Here is a 19,476-nt window from a genome sequence, read left to right as displayed (position 1 = left end):
GCCGCCGTGACTACAAGGGATAAATCACGAAAGGAAGCGTGAGCGAGTACGGCGCCCGCAACTCGGCTACACAGGAGAATGTCAGAACAGGTCTGCGGTTTCCTTCTTTCACCAGCGGAAAAGACATCAAACGTGCACCAACGCATGCGTTTGGAGGAGGGAAGAAAGAAGAAAGAAAAAGCGAGAGACGCCTCCCATAAATACTGCCTGCACAGCTCTGGACGCCCGCGAGAGATGCACCGGAGGGTACGCTGTGCCATCGATGCCCGAAAAGAGGAGGAAGAAGACAAACAAACAAACCGATATGAAGCGGTCTTCCATCACAGTAACAAAAAGAAGCCGATAAAACATTCTCTGTGAATCGCGCAAGTACCGATAATAATAAGGCAAGAGAAAGAGTCGGATAGGCAAGCAGCAGCTGAACTCGTCACATCCTCTGCGCAAACACACACACACACACATCAGCCTTTCCCCTTCCGAACCGCAGCAGAAGCGGAAACCATAGAAATATATATATATATATATATATATATCGCTACGAAAAGAAGCCACGCGTCGTCCTGGTCGGCATCGCGGTCGGCTCCATCTCCACAAAGCGATCCCGCTCCTCCGGCGATTCGGCACTGCCCTGTCGCACTTTCCCCACGTCCAAAATGCGGTCGGTAAAGAGGCCGCCACCGCCCGACATCGCTCGGCCAACCTCCGCCACCGTCCAGTACAGCAGGTGCAACACATCCCGCTCCTCCCACGCGGACTTGGGGTGCATCGTGCGAAGCTCCATATCCCAGTCCACCTGGTGCCACCGCTTCTCCCGACAGGCATCAATCACGATGTGCAGACGCACCTCCGGCGGCAGCGCATCGAGCGGGTCGTCGCTGTCCAACACGGCCTTGCCCACCTTGTAGATGTCCGAGTAACGCATGCCTCGCACCATGTACGCGTAGTCCCGCTGATCCTCCGGCGACAGCTTCGCCACGGTGTCCATCTCTTTCGTAAACGCCAGCAACACACACACCAAGAAAGCGAGGATCAGCAACGCTAGCCCGATGTGCCCAAGGCGCAGCCCCCAGCGAATCTGCCCCTCTGTAACGTGTTTAAAAGGATTGTACAGCGCGCCGTACCACCGCGTCGAGGCGTAACGGCGGACGATCTCCTGCTTCTCCGTCTCCGACAGCTGCACCGTCATGGAGTCCTGCCGACGGGGGTTGCGGCGGCGCAGACCGTTGACGGCGTCGATCAGGCGCTGCGCCGCCCGCGCGTCTGGGTCGTATTGCGATTTGCCATTCATACGCTCCAGGTACATCAGCGGATTCAGTGGCTGGGAGAGGCGGCCCTTGTTGCCGCCACGGAGGAAGTCCCAAAGCCCCGTGGACGGCTTGGCGAGGCTGTCCTGCGAGGCGGACGATGAAAGCTCCTCTGCGTCCGCGTGTGCTGCACCGGAGAAAGCAGAGGAGGAGGAAGGAAACGCAGGAGCGGCAGCGGCGCCGCACGCGGTGGACGTGTAGCGAGCACGACGGCGGGCGGCACGGGCCGCCTCCTCCTGCTGCTCGCGCCGTCGCTCCTCAAACTTCTTCGTCTTCTCCTCCCACGTGCTGGTCCGGGCACGCGTGGAGGTGGAACGCTGATATCGTCGACTGAAGCACAACGCCGAGGAAGAGGAGAGGGAAGAGGACGACATCGCCGTGGCGGATGTAGCCAGCTCGCACCGCGCGCATTGCAGCAGCGTGGCCGCAGCACCACGGACAGCGGCAGCTGGGGAGGAGGTGATGCAAAGCCGGAGCATCACTAAATGGTTCCCAAAACGTGCGAGTACGCTTGCCTCCAAAAAAAAAGAAGGCAGAAATCGAAAGAAAGAGAGGGGAAAGAAAGAGAGGGTTTAAAAAAAAAGAAAACGACACCGCAGTAAGCACTTTGCCCCAAAGAAAGCACGCCCATCCACTTCTGTTGCCATGGGGAACGGAATGTCGGTCAGCCAGAATATACGACCTCTCCTTTTTCTTTTTTACTATTTGCCAGATATCCGCTCAGTACGACACCTAACGCCACACGAGCAGGACCGCCAGCTCACAAAGAGCGATGGTGCTTCATGCATGCAGTATTCTCTTCCCGCAACACTCACGCTCATACGCACGTACTCGCCGAAGACACACACCGCTGTGAACGTGTTGCGCTTCCTTCACAAGTTTTTTTTGTTTGTTTTGACGAAGCATCAAAGAAGTCTACTTTGGCCTTACCCCCCCCCCCCTTTCCACGCTACCAAGTACTGAGACGAGAAGAACCACCCCTGACATTACAACAACACTTCTTTATTGCAGTTTATTAAGCTTCTCCAACTCATCACTTTCCTCCTGCGCTGCTTCTCCCCCATAGCAACGTCGCAGGCGACAGAGAAGAAAGTGGCACCGCTCTTTATATTTATTTTTACTTCTTTTGGTTCCCAACTGTCATGCAGCGAAAACGCGTGGGTGCGCCTTCGTTTTCCTTCCTTTGACGATGAACACTTGATGCGGTACAAAGAACTGAATGACGTGCAAGCTGTGCGTACTGCAAAGGGGGGAGGGATAATTTTAGAACAAGAGTAGACACACCACAAACAAAACGAAAGGGGAAGAAACGGGACGACAGCAGAGTCATTTCTTTCTTTCTTTCCTTCGCCCTCGCGCACGTTTTCCATTGCAGCAGAGAGACGCCTCCGTTAACAAACGCACACGCCACCTCTTCTTACTTTGTCCTCGCATCTGCAGCTCAGTCCTCTCAATGCCCTGTACCCTCTCAAGAAAAAAAGTTTTTCAAGTACTTAAGTTGCGACAAGTATTAAACCAAATTCACTCTTCTCAACAGGGTCATTAACACCAAAGAACTGGTTAAAGTAAAAGACATAAACAATAATATTTCTCATGTTCATTTTGACTGTTTGGACTCCTGCTGTTGTCGCTGTTGTTGCTGGTGCTTTTCATCCGCTTTGGGTCGTGAGCTTCTCTTTCTTCCTTCGCTCATTTTCTTTCTTCGTGGGGCCGCACATCACCGCACAACCCCTCTGCAGCGAAGGCGTGTTCGAAAGAAAGAAAAGAAGAAAAAAAAGAGAGGGATAGAGAGAGGCAGCCGACGGAGTACGTATTTTGAATAACGGGTTACGCTCACGAAAAGCAGAAGAAAAACACCGCCGTCAACAACAGCAAGAGGGAAAAAACTTTTTTTGCCTTCAAGCAAAAGAAGAATAGTTGGAATATGAAACGAAACATATATATATATATATATATATAGTGAACCCTTTCAACAGCGCGCAGCACGCAGACCAAAAAAAAAAAGAGAAGAGAATAAAGCGGGAAATGCCGTCGTGCTTCTCAGTCAAGAAGCACAGAGAACTCAAAAATCAAAGGGAAGCCGTTGCGCACTCTGTAAGTAACTGCTAACGCTTTCTTTAAGCGAGTGTCTGCCTTCATGCGTCGTGGAAAGAAAACGGGGGGGAATGAAACAAGAAAAGGATTAATAGTGGCAGTAATAATAACGTTGACGGCTATCTTGTCTGCGACCAGCTCCCGCATTATTCCTCCTTTGGTGTTCGGCCTTGTGGGTTTTCTTTTCTTTCTTCCCCATCCCCCTTTCTACAGCGAGGCCAACGTAGCCGTGAAACGATGAGGGGAGGCGATTGTAAGTGAGTACCTCCTTCAATCACGAACATGTTTTTAAAGGCATGTTCACGCTAGACTTCCTGCACGCAAAGCAGGCAATACCTTTCAACTTAGGGCTTGTTGTACACGGTACCCTGGCACGTGCGGTGCTCGTACTGCTCACCCGCGTAGATGTCGGTGAAGAGCTCGCTGAGCGGGGTGACGGCGTGCTTCTGGGCCTTCTGCAGGTCCTGGTCCACCTGCTTCTTCACCTCCTTCTCGAGTTTGTTCATCTCCTCCTCGCTCATGATGCCCTCCGCCGCCATGAACTCGCGCATCTTGCGGATCGAGTCACGCTCCTGTTTCACGTGCTGGATGTCGTCCTTGGTGCGGTACTGGCTGTCGGGGTCCGACATGCTGTGGCCCATGTAGCGGTAGCAGTCCAGCTCGAGCACAATGGGGCCTTTGCCGGAGCAGCAGTGGTCGCGGGCGTAGCGCGTCCCCTCCTGCACGGCCAGCACATCCATGCCGTCGCACTTGATGCCTGGGATGTAGTCGCCACGGCGGTAGAACTCCGGCTGGTAGGAGCCGCGGGCGTCGCTGGTGCCCATGCCGAAGTGGTTGTTCTCCACCGCAAAGATCACCGGGATGCGCTGCAGGGCCGCGATGTTCATCGCCTCGTAGACCTGCCCCTGGTTGGCGGCGCCGTCGCCGTAGAAGGCCACCGCGACGTGCTTGGGGTTTTCGCGGTTCTCCATCGCGAAGCGCCAGGCGAGACCCGCGCCGAGCGACACCTGCGCCCCGACGATGCCGTTGCCGCCGTAGAAGCCGTGGGCGACGTTGTACATGTGCATCGAACCGCCCTTGCCCTTGCTGGAGCCGCCGATGCGGCCGAACATCTCCGCGAAGACTGCCTCAGGCGCGCCGCCGCGGGTGATGTACCAGCCGTGGTCGCGGTAGCCCGTGACGATGGGGTCCTCGTGGGTCAAGACGTTCTCGATGCCTGCAGGGATGGCCTCCTGGCCGATGTAGAGGTGGCAGAAGCCGCGGATCTTCTTGAGCTTGTAGGACTGATCGCACAGGGACTCCATGCGGCGGATGCGGAACATCAACTCGAGACCCTTCTTCATCTGATCCGGGTCGTAGGTGGCCGTCGTGGGCAGCGGTGCCATGTCGGTGCGATCGGCGGTATGCAACTTAAAGGCACGCTGCGGCTTCAGCGGCACCGTCTTGGTGGCCAGCAGGCAACGGGTCGCACAGTTGAACATGATGGCAGAGAATAAGAAGAAGACACAACAATCGAGGGGTTTAACAAATTAAGGGGGAAAAACTTTTGCGGTTGCTCTGATATATTTATATTATTTCAAAGTCAATAAGAACAAAAACAAGAAGACTAATAGCGACAGGGACTTTGGAAATGAGGGATGGTGACGGAGACGAATGCACAACGTATGACCTGGTTGGTGAAGAGGCAGGCGAGAAGCACCAGCGGGAACGAAAAGATCCGAAATGATGGGGAGAGAAAGATGGAGATGGTGGGACGTGTCACGTGTGCGAGCAGTACGTACGGGGTGCACTTCTCTCACCCATGCACATAAACTTTAGTGAACGAAACGTTAACAAAAACGGCACGTCCTGCTTTCGACGCTGAGCTTCGCTTGTAAGACGACAAACAGCAGAAAAAGACGATGGTGAAATCTACGAAGTACAAGGCAAGGAGAAGAGCCCTCCTTCCCCTCCCTTCTCCCCCCACGCCTTCGCCTCCGTTTTCTCGCGTTGTTCTTCCTGCGTGCCTCTCTCTCACTTGAAGCGCGGCGCGCTTCCCTGTCCCGCTCTGAATGGGCTGTTTCTTTCATTTCCAGTTCCTCGTGTGGTCTTTATCGAAGGGGAGCGAGATCCTCCTCCATTTTCTCTCTTTGCCTCACAGAAGGAAAGACACTCAGACACATCCGCGGAAAAGATATATATATATATATAACGCACAAATACCCCACCAAAGTTCAAGCGTAGCTGCATCCGTCTTAGTTTACAGAATGTCAGCAGATGAACACACAAAATATATATAAATACTCTCGAACGGCCCAAAGAATATGGATTACGGTTTATATAACGCACACTTCGTGTCTTCTTCACTCACCAGTCAGCAAGGTGGCGGGGAAAAGGGGGGGAAGGAAGAACAAAAGCACCGCAGCAGCAACGCAGAGCAAGAGGGCGAGAGAGAGAGAGAGCTTCAAAAGCCTCGCTCGGATTGCATGCCCGTCCAGTGTGCGTGACGTGTTGAGGAAGAAGGCACGACAGGTGCAGAATTAAAACTCCAGACGAAAACGCAATAAAATTAAAGGAAAAGGAACAAATAACGGAAAGAAAGACAAATAATATGTTAAACACAAAAGGAAAAGAAGGGAACTTGGGCAAAGGAAACGGCGACGTGCAGGGAATTTCTTTTTTATTATTTCGCACCCTCTCTTCATCGGCTGGCGCGTTCACGACGATTCTGATGTAACATGAGTGCCCGGCAATTGGCGCATCGTTCCGTTTTCTTTCTCTCCTTCCTCCCGTCCTTTCCTTATGTAGATAAATATACGCGCGTGTGTGTGTGTGTGTGTCGTGTCCATTCTTTTTTCCTTTCCTCTCGTCCGTACAAAAGCGCATCGCATTAAACCAAGGAAGATAAAGAGTCAGCGGAGCCGCGTCAATGGACGGGGGGGAGGGGAGGGGAGACGCGACAAACCGTCTGGGACGAATCAAGTTAAAACAGAATCACACACGCAAGAGCACGAAAGGAAGGAAGATCGACCGTGCCCATTTGGATCTCAGCGTGCACCACAAAAGACCGGCGAGGAACGGAAAAGCAGAAGAAAGCATCGCCTTCCGCCGACGATCCTTCTTGCTTCTATGACAATATAAAAGGGAACGTTCGAGTGTGAAGTTCGTGCCTGCGAGCTTTCGAGAGACAGAAAAAAAAAAACAAAGGGAAGGGAAGGTTGCGACAAAAGCCAACACCGCAGCAGCCACCGTCAGAGTAGAAATCTACGGCACTTCTCTCTCTTGCTATTCTTTGTTTTGTTTATGCTATTGACTATGATTAGCTGCTGCTGCCGTTGTCCTCTACCCCAGCCCCTCCTTTTCCTTTTTAAACTGCTTCACTCGTGCGGGACGTCGCGCATCCTCCGAACAGTCTCCCTTTCTCTCGCTCAAGTCTTCTGGGGCACCGCTTTTACCGCCGCCATGAAGCACCTCCTTCCTCCCTCCTCCTTCCGGCCCAACTCGTCTTTTCCAGCATCTGGAGGGTATCTCTTTCGTTGTCCTTCTCACACACCAGCGCCCCTTCGTCATCTTCGTCTGTTTAATCAAGGTCCACGTCCGCACGTGGCGCAGGGGTCTCCTCGTTTGCTGGGGCGGCCTCCTTCGCCTCCGCCGCGGCATCCTCCGCCTCCGCCGCGGCATCCTCCGCCTCCGCCGCGGCATCCTCCTCCGCCTTCGTCTCTGGCTCCTTCTTCTCCTCCTTCGGCTTGGGCGGAGCCGGCTTCGTCAGCACCTTGTTCACCTCCTGCTCCATCTCCACCGCCTTCCGCTCAAAGTCGGCGGCCGTGATGGGCGTCTCAGCCGTTTTCGCGGCCGCGTGCATCGCTGCCAGCTGACTGTCCGCCCACGTGCAGGCCGCCTCCGCCTTGGCCGCGACAGCCCGCAGCTCCTCCTCCGTCACGTGCTCCTTCTTGCCCACAAAGTCGACCGCCTTCTTCGCCGCAGCGGCCATGCGAGTGCGGAAGGTCTTCGAGGCGAACTCCGCGTCCTCGCGGGAGCGCAGGCGGTGGTTGGCGGCGTCGCCGATGGCACGGAGAGCCTGCACACGCTTGTCGTACTCGTCGTAGCTTGCGTTCTCGCCATCCTCGTAAAGCCACTGCTCGTCTGCGTCGCACTGCCGCACGAAGTCAGCCGCGGCGTCGGCCGGTGTGTAGTCGGCCAGCATCCCACCCGTGCTGATACGGGGGCGGAAGTCGAGGATGTAGCTCTCCAGCTCGTTCTTCTTTTCGCGGGTGCGCACAATGCGGCAGTCCCGCTCGTGCATGTCCGCCTCGGCCTTGCGGAAGCCCACAATGGATTCGCTTTTGTGGCCGATGATGTCCAGATTCGGCTTCACCGACACCGGCAGCGACGACTCCTTCGTCTTCTTGACCATCTTGGGCGCCTCCTCGTTCGCCTTCTCCGTCTCCGCCGGGGCCTCCCCAGTGGCTGGGGCAGCGGGGGCCTCCGCCGACTTCGCCGCTGGCTCCTCCACCTCCACCTCGTAAACGTCGATCGCCTCCGCCTTCTCCACCTCCAGCAGGCCATCCGGCTTCACGTGGATGCGCACCTTCATCTCCTGCACGCTGCCCCGCGCCTTCGCCGGCGCACCAAAGTCCCACTCGCCAATCACGTACCGGCCGGGCAGCACCATCTCCTTCACCAGGGCGTTCTCGTAGTCGTAGAAGGCGTACAGCTTCCACGCGCCCCTGAATGGGAAGCGCACGTCGAGCTTCTTCGGGTAGCTGTCGGCGGCGCCCAGCAGCCGCACCACCTTATTTACGTCAGGCAGGAAAGGCACCGCGCTGGGCGAGCGCGGGTTCTCGGCGTGGTAGCCGAGTAGAATCGGGTACGTCGGCAGCTCCGATATCTTGAACTCACGGACCTGGAACTTGGGTGAGAGCATCGCGGCCACGATGGCGCACCCACGCGCCGTCGTCTCTGACGCGTTCAGCGTGAAGCTCGGCGTGCGGCCCAGCACGTCCTCCACCAGCCGCTTCAGCATCGGAATGCGGCAGCCGCCGCCGATCATCTCGATCGAGTGGAAGTGCTCGCGTGTGACGCCGGCCTCGACGAAGCCGCGCTCGATCACCGCCCGGACGCGGTCTAGCACTCCCGAGCAAAGGCTCTCCATCGTCGCGCGGTCAAACGAGGCGATGTTCACGTCGACGTCCATCAAGTTCTCCACGTTCAGCGGCGCTGATTGGTTGGCGGACAGGAGGTACTTCAGCCGCTCGCACGCCTGCAGCAGCCGCAAACGGGCCCGCCTGTTCTCCGTCACGTCCACCTTGTAGCGCTCCTTCACCTCGTTCACCATGTGCTCGTACAGGCAGTAGTCGCAGTCGCGGGTGCCGTTGTTCCGATCGAAGGTGCGCGCGAGGATCTTGCAGTTGCCGCGCCAGAACTTGCAAACAGAGAAGTCCGTCGCGCCGTAGCCGATGTCGAGGATGCCGACCACCTGCCCTTCCTCCTCCGTCTCCTTCAGCGAGGTGCCGCGGAAGATGCCGTAGTCCACGGCGGAGGCGGTTGTCTCGTTGATGAGCGACATGCAGTGCAGACCCGCCACCTCGGAAGCCTGGTACATCAGCCGTCGCTGCTCCGCCGTGTAGTAGCTCGGCACCGTAATCACAAAGTCACGCACGTCCGCCCGCACACGCGGATCGGTGGTGGCCGCCTCGTTCACGTAAGTACGCAGCCGCTGCAGCATCATCGCGAGCACCTGCTCGGGGTAGAAGCACTTCTCCTCATCGCAGTAGTTCACGCTGAACATCAAGCGGCCCTCTTCGTCTCCCTTCACGTTGCATGTCAAGAACTTCCGCTCAATTTCCAGCTCCGGGTCGTCGATGCGCATGCCGATAAAGCGCTTCAGCAGGAAGATGGTGTTCTGGGCGTTGCGCACGTAGCGGTCGAAGCCCTGCTCCCCAATAAAGCGCTCCTCATCGAGGAAGGAGACGATGGTGGTGGTCTCACGCTTGCTGACCTCATTTGTCACGATGTCAACACCACCGTAGCGCGTGATGGCCACGGTGGAGTTGAGGTTGCCGAAGTCGATGCCAAAGACAGACATGGATGCTTTATTTACTTCTCTCTTCGCTAGTGCGGTTTGATGAGGTGTTGGAATATCTCCGGCCCTTTTCAAATATTCAATGCTCTTCGAGGCTTGTGTGTGTGTACAACACGCAGAAGAGCAAATCACTACAATTTCAAAAAGGAGGAGAAGAGAGAAACTAATATATATATATATATATATTACACCGAATGTCTGTGAAGGAAAACTCGCAAGCACGTTCGTGCGTTGAGGAGCTCGGCACAATAATAGAAAAGGGTGATACGATTTCAGTAGAGAAAGCAAAACAACGAGTCCGTACTCTGCTTTACCTCTCTCCTTAGAGAAACGCGGAAAGAAACCTTTATACTAACTTCACTCGCGCACTTTCCTCTCTCTCTCTATTCCTAATCACGAATAGAAAAAAACAAAGGAAAAGGTTTGGCGGTGAAGCAGTTGTTAAACACAATACGGCGCAGCTGCGTCAAAGTGGTTAAGAGTGATTGGGCAGTGTCGAAGTCTGTAGAAGCGTAGGAATTTATCTGTTTTTTAAAGCTCTTTTGGGTTATTGACGTTTTGCGTGTTGTGAGTGAGTGAAGTACGTAAGCAGGCGCATGCGTGAGACAATGCCGTTGAGACAGTAAACGCAGCAAAAAAAAATGGCATATTGTTTACGGCGCATGTGCGCAGTACAGGATATATTATTATCATTATAATTAGTTTTTTGGTAGCGTACCGTCGCCAACAAGGTAGAGATAGGAGAGGAAGAAGGGAGAGTGCGCAAAGCGTTCATTGATACACATATATATAGTGGTGGTGGTTGCTCAATGGAAGCCGGCGAGGACGACACACAAGTAGCACAACAAGCTGAAGTGAACGTGCTTTCTGTTGTTGCTGCTGCTGTCTCTTTTTTTTTTTTGCCCTCTCCGTCCCCAAAAGCCCCGAAGCTTCAAACCCGAAAGATTCAGCGCCCTCATCAGCGTTCCGTGCGTGGGTGCAACGCCCTCAGCCGCGAGAGCGCAACGACGGCACCCGGAAAGAAGAAGAGACGCACACGCCTCGCCTTGGTCGCAACAACGATAAACACAAACGGCGTTTCTTTTCGTTGGTGTTTTGTTTTTTGTTGACGTTAATCGACGCGGATGATTTTGCCTTTTTTTTCAAACGAGGAACGTGTAGAATCTAAAGTCTAAACAGCCAGACGGTAAAGCAAAGAAGAAGAAACTGGAGGAGGCGTGCTTCTCCACCGCATCACCTCCTATCGAGAGACCGCCCTCGCTTACCTTTGTGTAACGCCGCTCCTCTCCGACAGGTAATGCAGAACAGCGTCAAGAAAATAGTATAAAAACCACGCTGCACTGCTAGAGGAAGCAAAACGCTAGCAATAACAGTAACCAACAGCCAAGCCATCAAAGACAGAAAACAAGAGATGGACGTCATTGCTTATTTTCTACTTTCTCCCCTGCGATTAATGCCAAGGCCGTGACGGAGAGGACGTAGAAGACCGCACAACGGATATTTCGGGATCCCCAGCACGCGGGCTCTGACCCGCCACGCTGTTGCTCGGCGTGCCGCCGCTAATAACATTATTATTGTGCATTGATCCAACTGGACTGCGATGCTGCACAGCCGCACCAGCAGGGGCGGCACGACCCAGGGACGGGGATGACGACGTTAGGCCGCCGCCTACCGCCGTTGTGGAAACACGGGGGCTGCCGCTGCCCACTACTGCGCTCGGCGTAGCAGCAGCACTACCACCACCGCCCGCACTCGTACTCAGCGCACGCCCGGTCGGGTTTGTATTGCGGAACACGTGGTACCGCGTGCTGCTCTCCTTCGCGGAGGACACCATACCGCCCACCCGCTGGGCGGCGGCGCTGGCTTCACGGCACACCCGTTCAAAGTCGTCCTCGCGCCTCGCCTGCACCTTCGCGTCCTCCAGAAAGGTGTCTAGTTTCTGAGTCAGCTGATCCCGCTCGCGCCGCAGCAACTCCGTCTCCTCCTTCGCCGTCAGCGCGTCGCGGCGTGCGGCGTCGGCGGCCTGGCGCAACTCCGGCAGCTCTCGCAGTCGCCGCTGCAGCTCCTCCACCTGCCGCATCCACTGCGCGTCGTCCTCACCGCGCTGCTTTAGCGCCTTCGCGTCCTCCCGCAGCGCCGCGCACTCCCGTTGGATCAGCTGATACTGTTCGTGCAGGCGCAGGTTCTCCCGCATGAGCTGCTCCTTGTCCTGCGTCTGTCGTTCTTGCGTCATGTTGGCCGTCTCGAGCTCGCCGCAGCGCGTGCGCAGTGTCTTGACCTCCTCCTGCAGCGACGCGCGGGCCTTCTCGGCGGTGCGCCAGTCCGTGTGGAGGGCGGTGTAGCGCTGCTCCTGCCGCGACTTTTCCGCCGCCAGCGCCTCCGTCACCTCTGCCTTCTCTTTCGTCAGCAGCTCGTTGCGCCTCTGCAGCTCCGTCGCCAGGGTTCTGCCCTCGTCGTGCGAGCCGCGCAGCTCCTCCACCTCGTCCTGCGCCCGCTGCCGCAACTCCTGCTCGGCCCTCAGCTGACGCAGCGCTGCGTCGACCTCGTCATGCAGGCGCGCTACCTCCTGCGCTGCGGCTTGACTCGCCACGGCAGCCGCACCCTCCCGCGCTGCGGCGTCGTCATGCTGCCGTGCCGCCGCCCTCGCTGCAGCCTGCGCCTCGTCCAGCTGTGCGCGCAGAGCGTTGAGCTCCTCCTCCATCGCCGCCTGCACACGCTGCTGCTCGTCGCGGTAGCGGGCGGACTTCTCCGCGGCCTGCTGCTGTGTTTGCTGCTTGAAGGCGTCGAAGTCGCGGCTGCGGGCCGCCAAGTTGCGCTCTACGATGTCGAGCTTCGCGGCGGTTTCGTCCAGTGTGTGCTGCAGCGTGGCTGCCGTGTCGTCGGCGACGCCGCAGTCGTGCTCCAGCTGGCGCACGCGAGCGTCGTACTCGTCCTGCATGGTGCGCTGTGTCGCTTTCATCTCGGCCGCCATCGCCGCCGCGCGCTGACGCTCTTCGCGCAGCGCGTCCTGCAGCTCCTCGATCTGCGACGTGGCATCGCGCAGCGCAGCGTCGGCCTCCGTCAGAGCAGCGTCCTTATTCGCGACCGTCCCTTGCTGTTCCTCCAATCGGCGCTGCATCGCGTCGTTAGCCTCCAGCAGCTCCGCCATCTCCTCCTCGTGTGCGCGGGCGAGAATTGTTTGCGACTCCACCAACTGCTGCGCCTTGCCCAGCCGCTCCGTCATCACCTCCAGCTGCCGCTGCGCGTAGGCGTGCTCCTCGGCCGTGACCGACCCGCCCTGCGACGACCTAAGCCGCACCTCCGCGACGGCCATGTCGTACTCGTTCTGCAGGAGCGTCAGCTGCTGCCACAGGTCCTTGTTCTCCGACATGACCGCCAGCAGAAACTCGTCCGTCTCTTTTTCCAACCCCTCGTTGTAGGACATCCGCTGCTGATCGACGTCCTCCAAGGCGGCCTCGGCGCGCTGCAGGCGGGCGCTGACGTCCGTCGCCGCGGAGAGCACCGCGCTGCGTGCGACAAAGAAGTTCGTCTGCGACTCTTCGCTCGACACCACCAACGACTCCAGCGCCGTCAGCAGCCGATCCACGAGCGACTGATGCGTGTTCTGCATCTCTGTCTGCATCCGGTGCACCTCGACGGTAGGGATGTACTGCGAGCGATCCTCGAGGGCGCGTTGGACCTCTTTCGGGTCGAGGCCTTTGTTCGCCTCGAGCTGCTCCAGCTGTCGCTGCAGCCGCTCGTGTGCCCACTGCAGCTCCCGCAGCGCCAGCCGCTGCTCCTCCCGCTCGCTCTGGACTTGGTGCCGCTGATTTCGTTCCTGCACCAGCTGCGCCTCTAACTTCCTCATGTCGCCCTCCACCATGGTCAGCCGCTCCACGGCGGTGCTGTAGCGGAGGGAGAGGGAGGTGTGGGCGGCCTTTTGCTCATTTAACTGCTGTCGTGTGTCGGCCAGGCGGCCGTTCGCCTCCTGCAGCTCCCGCTTGAGCCGCTCCATCTCCCGTTGTCCCTGCTGCAGCTGCTGCTGGAGGAGGGTGCGCTGGAAGTCAAGGCTCGCCTCACTCACATAGGAAGAGGCCCCAGCACCAGCGCCGGAGGCGAGCCCACCGCCGTTTACACCGAGCGAGGATGGCGACGCGGCAGGGGACGAGGAGGCGGCGGCAGCGGTCTGGGCGAGGGCGCTGGCGTGCGGGGATTCGGTGTGGTGGCTTCGTGCCGTGTTCTGCCCGACGGCGGATGCGGAGGCGCGCTCGGCTGCGGTGCCGAAGAGTCGGGGGTCGGCGTCCTCCAGCGGCATGATGAGGGACTGCTTGTGCGACATCGTCTACTGTACCTAAGAAGAAAAGCAAGCAACTTCTATGCTGTGGTGGCTGAAGAGCAGAATTTGCTGCCGAGTTGTTCTATCTATGGTAACTGTCTAGTGCGAGGGGTAGGGGAAAAATATGAGGTGTGGACTACACGTACACGTACACACACACACACACACCGCCAGCACGTCACTACGCAACGTGTGTGCGCGCGTGGTTGACAGCCGGACCTCCTCTGCTTTTGTTTGCGTTGTCGGCGGCGATGCGTCGCCACGAAGAAAAGAACGAGAGCCTTGCCAGGGTGCGAGAGAAAAGATGGGTGAAAGGTAAATGATTCAGCGACACGAAACAAACAGCGTCGACCAAAGAAGAAGAAGAAAAAAAAACATGTTGTTCTCGTTTGCCCTCCCGGACCCGTTTCATTTTTGGCCCTGACGGGTGTAGGAGAACGTGTCCTGCCGTGAGGACATTGGAGGTGGTGCCAACGTGTGCGTGCGTTTCACCCTGTCCTGCACAGTTTTAAGGTTCGCACGGCAACGTCCGTTAAAGAGGTTTCTTTATTTCTCATGCGCTGATGTTCATACAAATAACATTCGAAGAAAGCAATTTGCTGTTGTTGACGACGCTTTTTGGGGGTTCGCTCGTTATTATTCTTTGCTTCATCGCGTGAGCGCGGCATTATGATCCGCATCGTCACCGATTACAACACATATATTAATATATTCGCCCTCACTCAGGGCTTTGACATCCGCTAGATATATATATTTCTTTTTACCTGTGTGTAACACACTGGCACCACGCGAGGGAACAGAGGAGGTAAAAACAAAAAGAAGATATAGAATACGCGATGGCTGCATGATCAGATAAAATACAGAACGTTTCTGATAAGGAAAGCAATGCGGACACATTCACGGTGGCAAATGTTCTTTATTGTTCTTTTTTTTTTTAGAAGCCTTTGCTGTCGTTTATAATTTCTCCTTTTTTTTTAAGCCTCCAGTATTTGCCAGATCTAAAGAGACATACACTCTCCGCGGTGCATGAAGAAGCCGATGAGTTGTTTGCTTGTTTGATTGAGATTTTAAAATAAAATACGCGTGCACGTGCACCGAGGTGCACCGCATCTTCATCCCTGTCACAAGGATAAAGAATGGAACGCAAAGCAAATCAAAAAGAAAGAGAGAAACAAGTATCGTTTTATTACAGATATTTTGCCTTCTGTGCAACACACGCATCGCACGACAAAGCAAAGCACGCAGGTCCTCCACGCGTGGTACACTAAGGAAAACGAGAGCAGTACCTCCCAATGAAGACAACACCCACGAGAAGGACGTTTGCACGAATGAGTGAAGAAACGAAAAAAAAAAATAATATATATTTGCGCACATGTTTTAAGAAAGAAGAAAAAAGGACGGAAGTGACATTTCGCGTGACTCACTCCTAAAGAAAGCTGTCCCTCGTCTCCCTTGATCCGTGGTAGCGCCGTGGCGAGGAGCAGGCAGGAGATCGAGAGGGAAAGGGGAAGCCGCAGCATTGCGCACCTGTGGAGTGATAAAAAAAAAATGATATATATATATATATTTGCTTTGTTTCCGTTTGCACATCGGAACGCCCTCAAAAGACTCGAGAAAAGAAATAAAACACCTGGAAGATGAGAGAGAGAACGAACAAAAATGAGCAAGACGCAATAGCAATAGGAAGGGACAGTGAAGATGCGACGAGCCAACGAAGCGCAGCGAGTCCATCACACTGGATAAAGTACAACGGATCAAGAAACAGAAAATACAGAAGCGGTCTTTTAAGCGTTGACGAGAGGGGTAAAACGCCACAACAACGAAAACAAGAATCCCTCCTGTTCCACTACGTCTTTAAGCTACACGGGAGCCTTTACTGCGCCTCTTCTCGAAACCACAAGAGCGACAGCGCGGCGAAATCGCAGAACTATAGCTTTTTTAATGAACAGAAGAAAACAAACAAACAAAACAGCAAATAACTCGATTTAATCCAATCAAAACCTCAAAAGAATAACAGGAACATTTGAACGTAAAATAAAAACTATATAATAACGATAACTATATATATATATGTAAAAGCACATTCACCACTGAACATATGAAATATAGTATATATCTACCGAAGGCTGCAGGAAAGAGAAGGAAAACGATCTGAGACAGGTCGATCCTCCGTCGTATCGGTTAGCGACACGAAAACGGCAGAAGCGCACGGGTTCAAAAGCGCCATCGTTCTTGATGGGTGTAATTTCAAATAAGAAAAGGGTTGAAAGGAAAGGAAGTATGAGTCACAAAATCTCACACACACAAACAGCGCCGCCAGAGTTTAACAGGTCACGAATTGCGGCGTACAAAGAATGTGTAGACAGTTTTTTTTTTTGAGGGGGTAAATATGGGAACGTGTGTACGTGAGAGGGATTCAAAGACAGTGCACGGATGGCCATCAGCATGTGCGACCACTTGAGGCTCCAACGACAAGGACACAAAAAAAAGCGCTTCGATAGAAGAAGAAGAAAAAGCGAAAGTAATGAAGACGCTCGATGCGAATCACTGTGATTAAGAGGAAAGAAAAGGAAAGAAGAAAAGAGAGAAGCGAAGTACCGCCAGATTAAGGCAGCTGAGTTTAATTGTCGGGAAAGGTAAACAAAGAACGGAAAAAGCAACAGTGGACTGAGATCGAACGCACCTCGGCGAAAGAAAGAGAGAGAAAGAGAAGAAAGTATTGAATGATAGAAATAAAAAATTCTATTAATAACAACCAAGGCATTTTAACGTGGGTACTACGATGGAAAGAAAAACAGAGAGGTGGTTGCCTTCACGATTGAGCAAAGGAACAAAAAAAGGCGAATTGTCTTTAGCACGGCGCAGTGCGAGGAAAACACGCAGCTGAAGAAAAAACAAAAAACGGCCAAGGAACAACAACAAAAAAGAGAGATGTCTACTTATTTATTTGTTCATTGTTGTTGTCTCTCCGCCTTGGAAAGGAGGAGGGGAAAAAAGAAAACGTTTGCGAGGTTGACCACAACATGCGTTGGCCAGAATGCTTCCTCTTTTTTTTTTTGCAAAAGGTAGGTGAGCGTACAGTACAGGCCTGCCGAGGGCTCGTGACTGCAACAGCACCCGCAGCCTTCGTGTTTTCTTCTTTCCATCCATGCGAAAAGCAAAGCCAGAGTTCTGTTGTTGTTCTGTGATACACTTTTCTTTTGTGTTTTGCTTTCTCCGTGTGAGGCGGCCTTCAGCGAGCAACAGAACAGAAGAAGACGGTAGCGTCGTCTGTCGTTCTCAGTTCCTCCCACGTAGAGAAGCCGTTGGAGAAGCCCGCGCCACAGCTCAAGATCAAAAGAAAGGAAAAACAAAACATCAGACATGCACCGACTCCGGAAAATCACACAAAACAAAAACTGACAAGGCGGTTGGATAGCGTCGCCAACGCAACCTCTTCAAAAAGGGGCTGCTACAAGAACAATAATTGGGAAGAAAAATGAGAAGAAGCTCGGAAGATAAAACAAAGAGATAAAACAGAAAAAAGGCTCCGCCGTTGAGGCAGACTATTGGAAATATATACGAAGCCACTCCGTCAACAGCAGCCACTCAAACCTCTGCTGTAAGAAACACAAAAAAATGGAGAGCATGCATCGCAACGCCGTCGCGTTCTACCGGCACTCGTCCTCCACCAGAGAGAGAGAGAGAGCAAAAATAAAGAAGGTAACGGCTTACGCGCAGGTGTAAGGAAGAAGAAAAGGGGAAAAAAGAAGATAGATGCGGAGGTGCAATATGCCGGAAGCAAGTGTTGAACCACGAAGGTGGCCCCCCAGCAGTGCAGCTGAGCGCCGAACGATATCACTGAGGAAAAGAAGGATATGTACATCCATACGAAGACGACATCGACGACGAGCGAAAACACGGCGCAGGCGTCGTGGGCTTGCACCAAGAAAAGAGAGAACTTCAAAGCAATGAAAACGCACGCACACGCCCCTCTTTCACGGCTTTACAGATTCTCTTTTTTACAGTTCGCTTTTAAAAAAAAAAAGCGATGTTTGGCCGATAAGCGATACTGACGAGAAGATAAACGCATCCACTCTGTGTGTTGCCACCTGTGCAGGGGGAAGGGGTCCAAAAATGAGCAAATGATAAAACGGAGATCAGCGAAGCGCCCCTTACTCTTTTTTCTTACGATCATTGTTGCTTTGGACGTCTTCACGCATTCCTTCTCTCCTCTCTTTTTCTTTTCCTGTCTTCCGTGAGGGGGGAGACGAACCTGTGTCTGTACAACAGAAGGTGGGGCATATATATATATATATATATATATAAGTATGATACATCTGTAATGAAAGAAAACCAAACGGAAAGGCAACAGGAAAAAAAAGGGTCGGTGGCAAAAAAAAAAAAATAATCAAGACAAAAAATCGGAAATAAAAACGAAATAATCATCACAAAAAATACCAAAGCAAAAGATCAGAAAAGACCGTTCTTAAGAGCGAGAAGTGCCGTGCCACCGACAAAAAGAAAACGGAAGAGAGGAATACAATACGTGAACATTGTAAGGAAGAGCGAAACACACAATTCTTGAGGTGTTTAAAGAACGGAAAAGAACAACAATTTAATCCGTCATTTTTTTTCGCTTCTAGGTGTTGATGTTGCATACATATATATATATTGATCATCTTCACTCGAGGTTTGCAGAAAAATCGAAAAGAAGATGCACGTGGCGTAGAAGTTCCTTTTTCTTTCTTTATTGCGACACTCAACGTGCAGCCCAGCGGCAGACAGTAAGCACTACAAAAACAGGATAAATTCGAAATGGATTGACATTGTCTTTTCAAGCTTTGAAAAGTGAAGCACTGAACACTTTTTCTCTTGTTAAGGCGCTGTGAAGTGTTAAAACACCGAAGAAATCGAAAGAGAGAGAAATAGATGTGCTGAAAAAGGAGAAGATAAGCGAGTATCACCCGTGCGCGATACAGAAAAGAAGGGGGCACAAAACACAAATGAGAAGGAAAAAGACATTCAAGAGAAAAAAGGAAGAATAACATCCACCTGATGATGGGTTGTCGCTGATTCGAGCCAGTTTCGGGGCTTTTTCGGTAGCACCTCTCGTCTTTTCTCTCTTACGAGGCATACGTTTTGGGGAGGGGAGGGGGGGGGATTCAAGCGTCATCAGTTTGGGGTTGATTGAAAACTACAGAAAAGCAATACAATGAGAAAGGAAACACTCCAGCGAGATTCACAAGCTGGTAATTGTCGAAAAGATGTCATGGAAGTATGTATGATAACAGCGGAAGCAAAGGTATTCAAGACACAACTTTGAGAAAATACATGTGACTATATATCCGAATCGCTCTGCTGCAGAGCGTCTCTTTTGAAAAGCAAACTCAATATAACACGGACAGCGTGTGCGTGAAACCAGTCGAAGAGAGAGGCATGCGCATGCACGTGAGCGTCGCAAGCGTCCGTAGCCCGCAAAACTCTTTTTCAGGTTTTTGCTGTGGGACTCGGAGTACGCATGCCTGCATGCATGGTCTTAAATATATATATTTAAGAGTTCTTATGTGTGTTGCGATCCTTGAACAGAGCAACTTGAATCCATAAAGAACATAAAAAAGATAAAAGCCGATCGGCATTGCCTATAAGATTTAAAACGTAGCCACATAAGTTAAGATATAAATAAATATTATATATATATATATATATATAGTCATAGAAAC

At 53.2% G+C, this 19,476-nt stretch overlaps 5 protein-coding genes across 5 annotated transcripts; all 5 read right to left on the bottom strand.

The window, feature by feature from the left end:
- Nucleotides 1-535: 535 nt before the first annotated feature.
- On the bottom strand, nucleotides 536-1,783 carry ABB37_06228 (putative mitochondrial hypothetical protein; the record flags this gene model as incomplete). Its single annotated transcript, XM_015804493.1, has 1 exon — nucleotides 536-1,783. One exon carries the CDS (start codon nucleotides 1,781-1,783, stop codon nucleotides 536-538), a length of 1,248 nt encoding a protein of 415 aa, XP_015657067.1.
- Nucleotides 1,784-3,742: 1,959 nt separating this feature from the next.
- Nucleotides 3,743-4,879, bottom strand: ABB37_06227 (putative mitochondrial pyruvate dehydrogenase E1 component alpha subunit; the record flags this gene model as incomplete). Its single annotated transcript, XM_015804492.1, has 1 exon — nucleotides 3,743-4,879. One exon carries the CDS (start codon nucleotides 4,877-4,879, stop codon nucleotides 3,743-3,745), a length of 1,137 nt encoding a protein of 378 aa, XP_015657066.1.
- A 2,078-nt stretch (nucleotides 4,880-6,957) lies between these two features.
- On the bottom strand, nucleotides 6,958-9,462 carry ABB37_06226 (putative heat shock protein 110; the record flags this gene model as incomplete). Its single annotated transcript, XM_015804491.1, has 1 exon — nucleotides 6,958-9,462. The coding sequence occupies one exon, from the start codon at nucleotides 9,460-9,462 to the stop codon at nucleotides 6,958-6,960; it is 2,505 nt and encodes an 834-aa protein (XP_015657065.1).
- Nucleotides 9,463-10,909: 1,447 nt separating this feature from the next.
- ABB37_06225 (hypothetical protein) lies at nucleotides 10,910-13,777 on the bottom strand (the record flags this gene model as incomplete). Its single annotated transcript, XM_015804490.1, has 1 exon — nucleotides 10,910-13,777. One exon carries the CDS (start codon nucleotides 13,775-13,777, stop codon nucleotides 10,910-10,912), a length of 2,868 nt encoding a protein of 955 aa, XP_015657064.1.
- Nucleotides 13,778-16,725: 2,948 nt separating this feature from the next.
- On the bottom strand, nucleotides 16,726-17,139 carry ABB37_06224 (hypothetical protein; the record flags this gene model as incomplete). Its single annotated transcript, XM_015804489.1, has 1 exon — nucleotides 16,726-17,139. The coding sequence occupies one exon, from the start codon at nucleotides 17,137-17,139 to the stop codon at nucleotides 16,726-16,728; it is 414 nt and encodes a 137-aa protein (XP_015657063.1).
- Nucleotides 17,140-19,476: the final 2,337 nt, after the last annotated feature.

Source organism: Leptomonas pyrrhocoris, assembly GCF_001293395.1.
Source record: "Leptomonas pyrrhocoris isolate H10 chromosome Unknown, whole genome shotgun sequence".
In the NCBI taxonomy this organism is placed as follows: domain Eukaryota; phylum Euglenozoa; class Kinetoplastea; order Trypanosomatida; family Trypanosomatidae; genus Leptomonas; species Leptomonas pyrrhocoris.
Note: the sequence above shows the minus strand (reverse complement) of the source record. Positions and strands in the feature narration are given on the sequence as shown.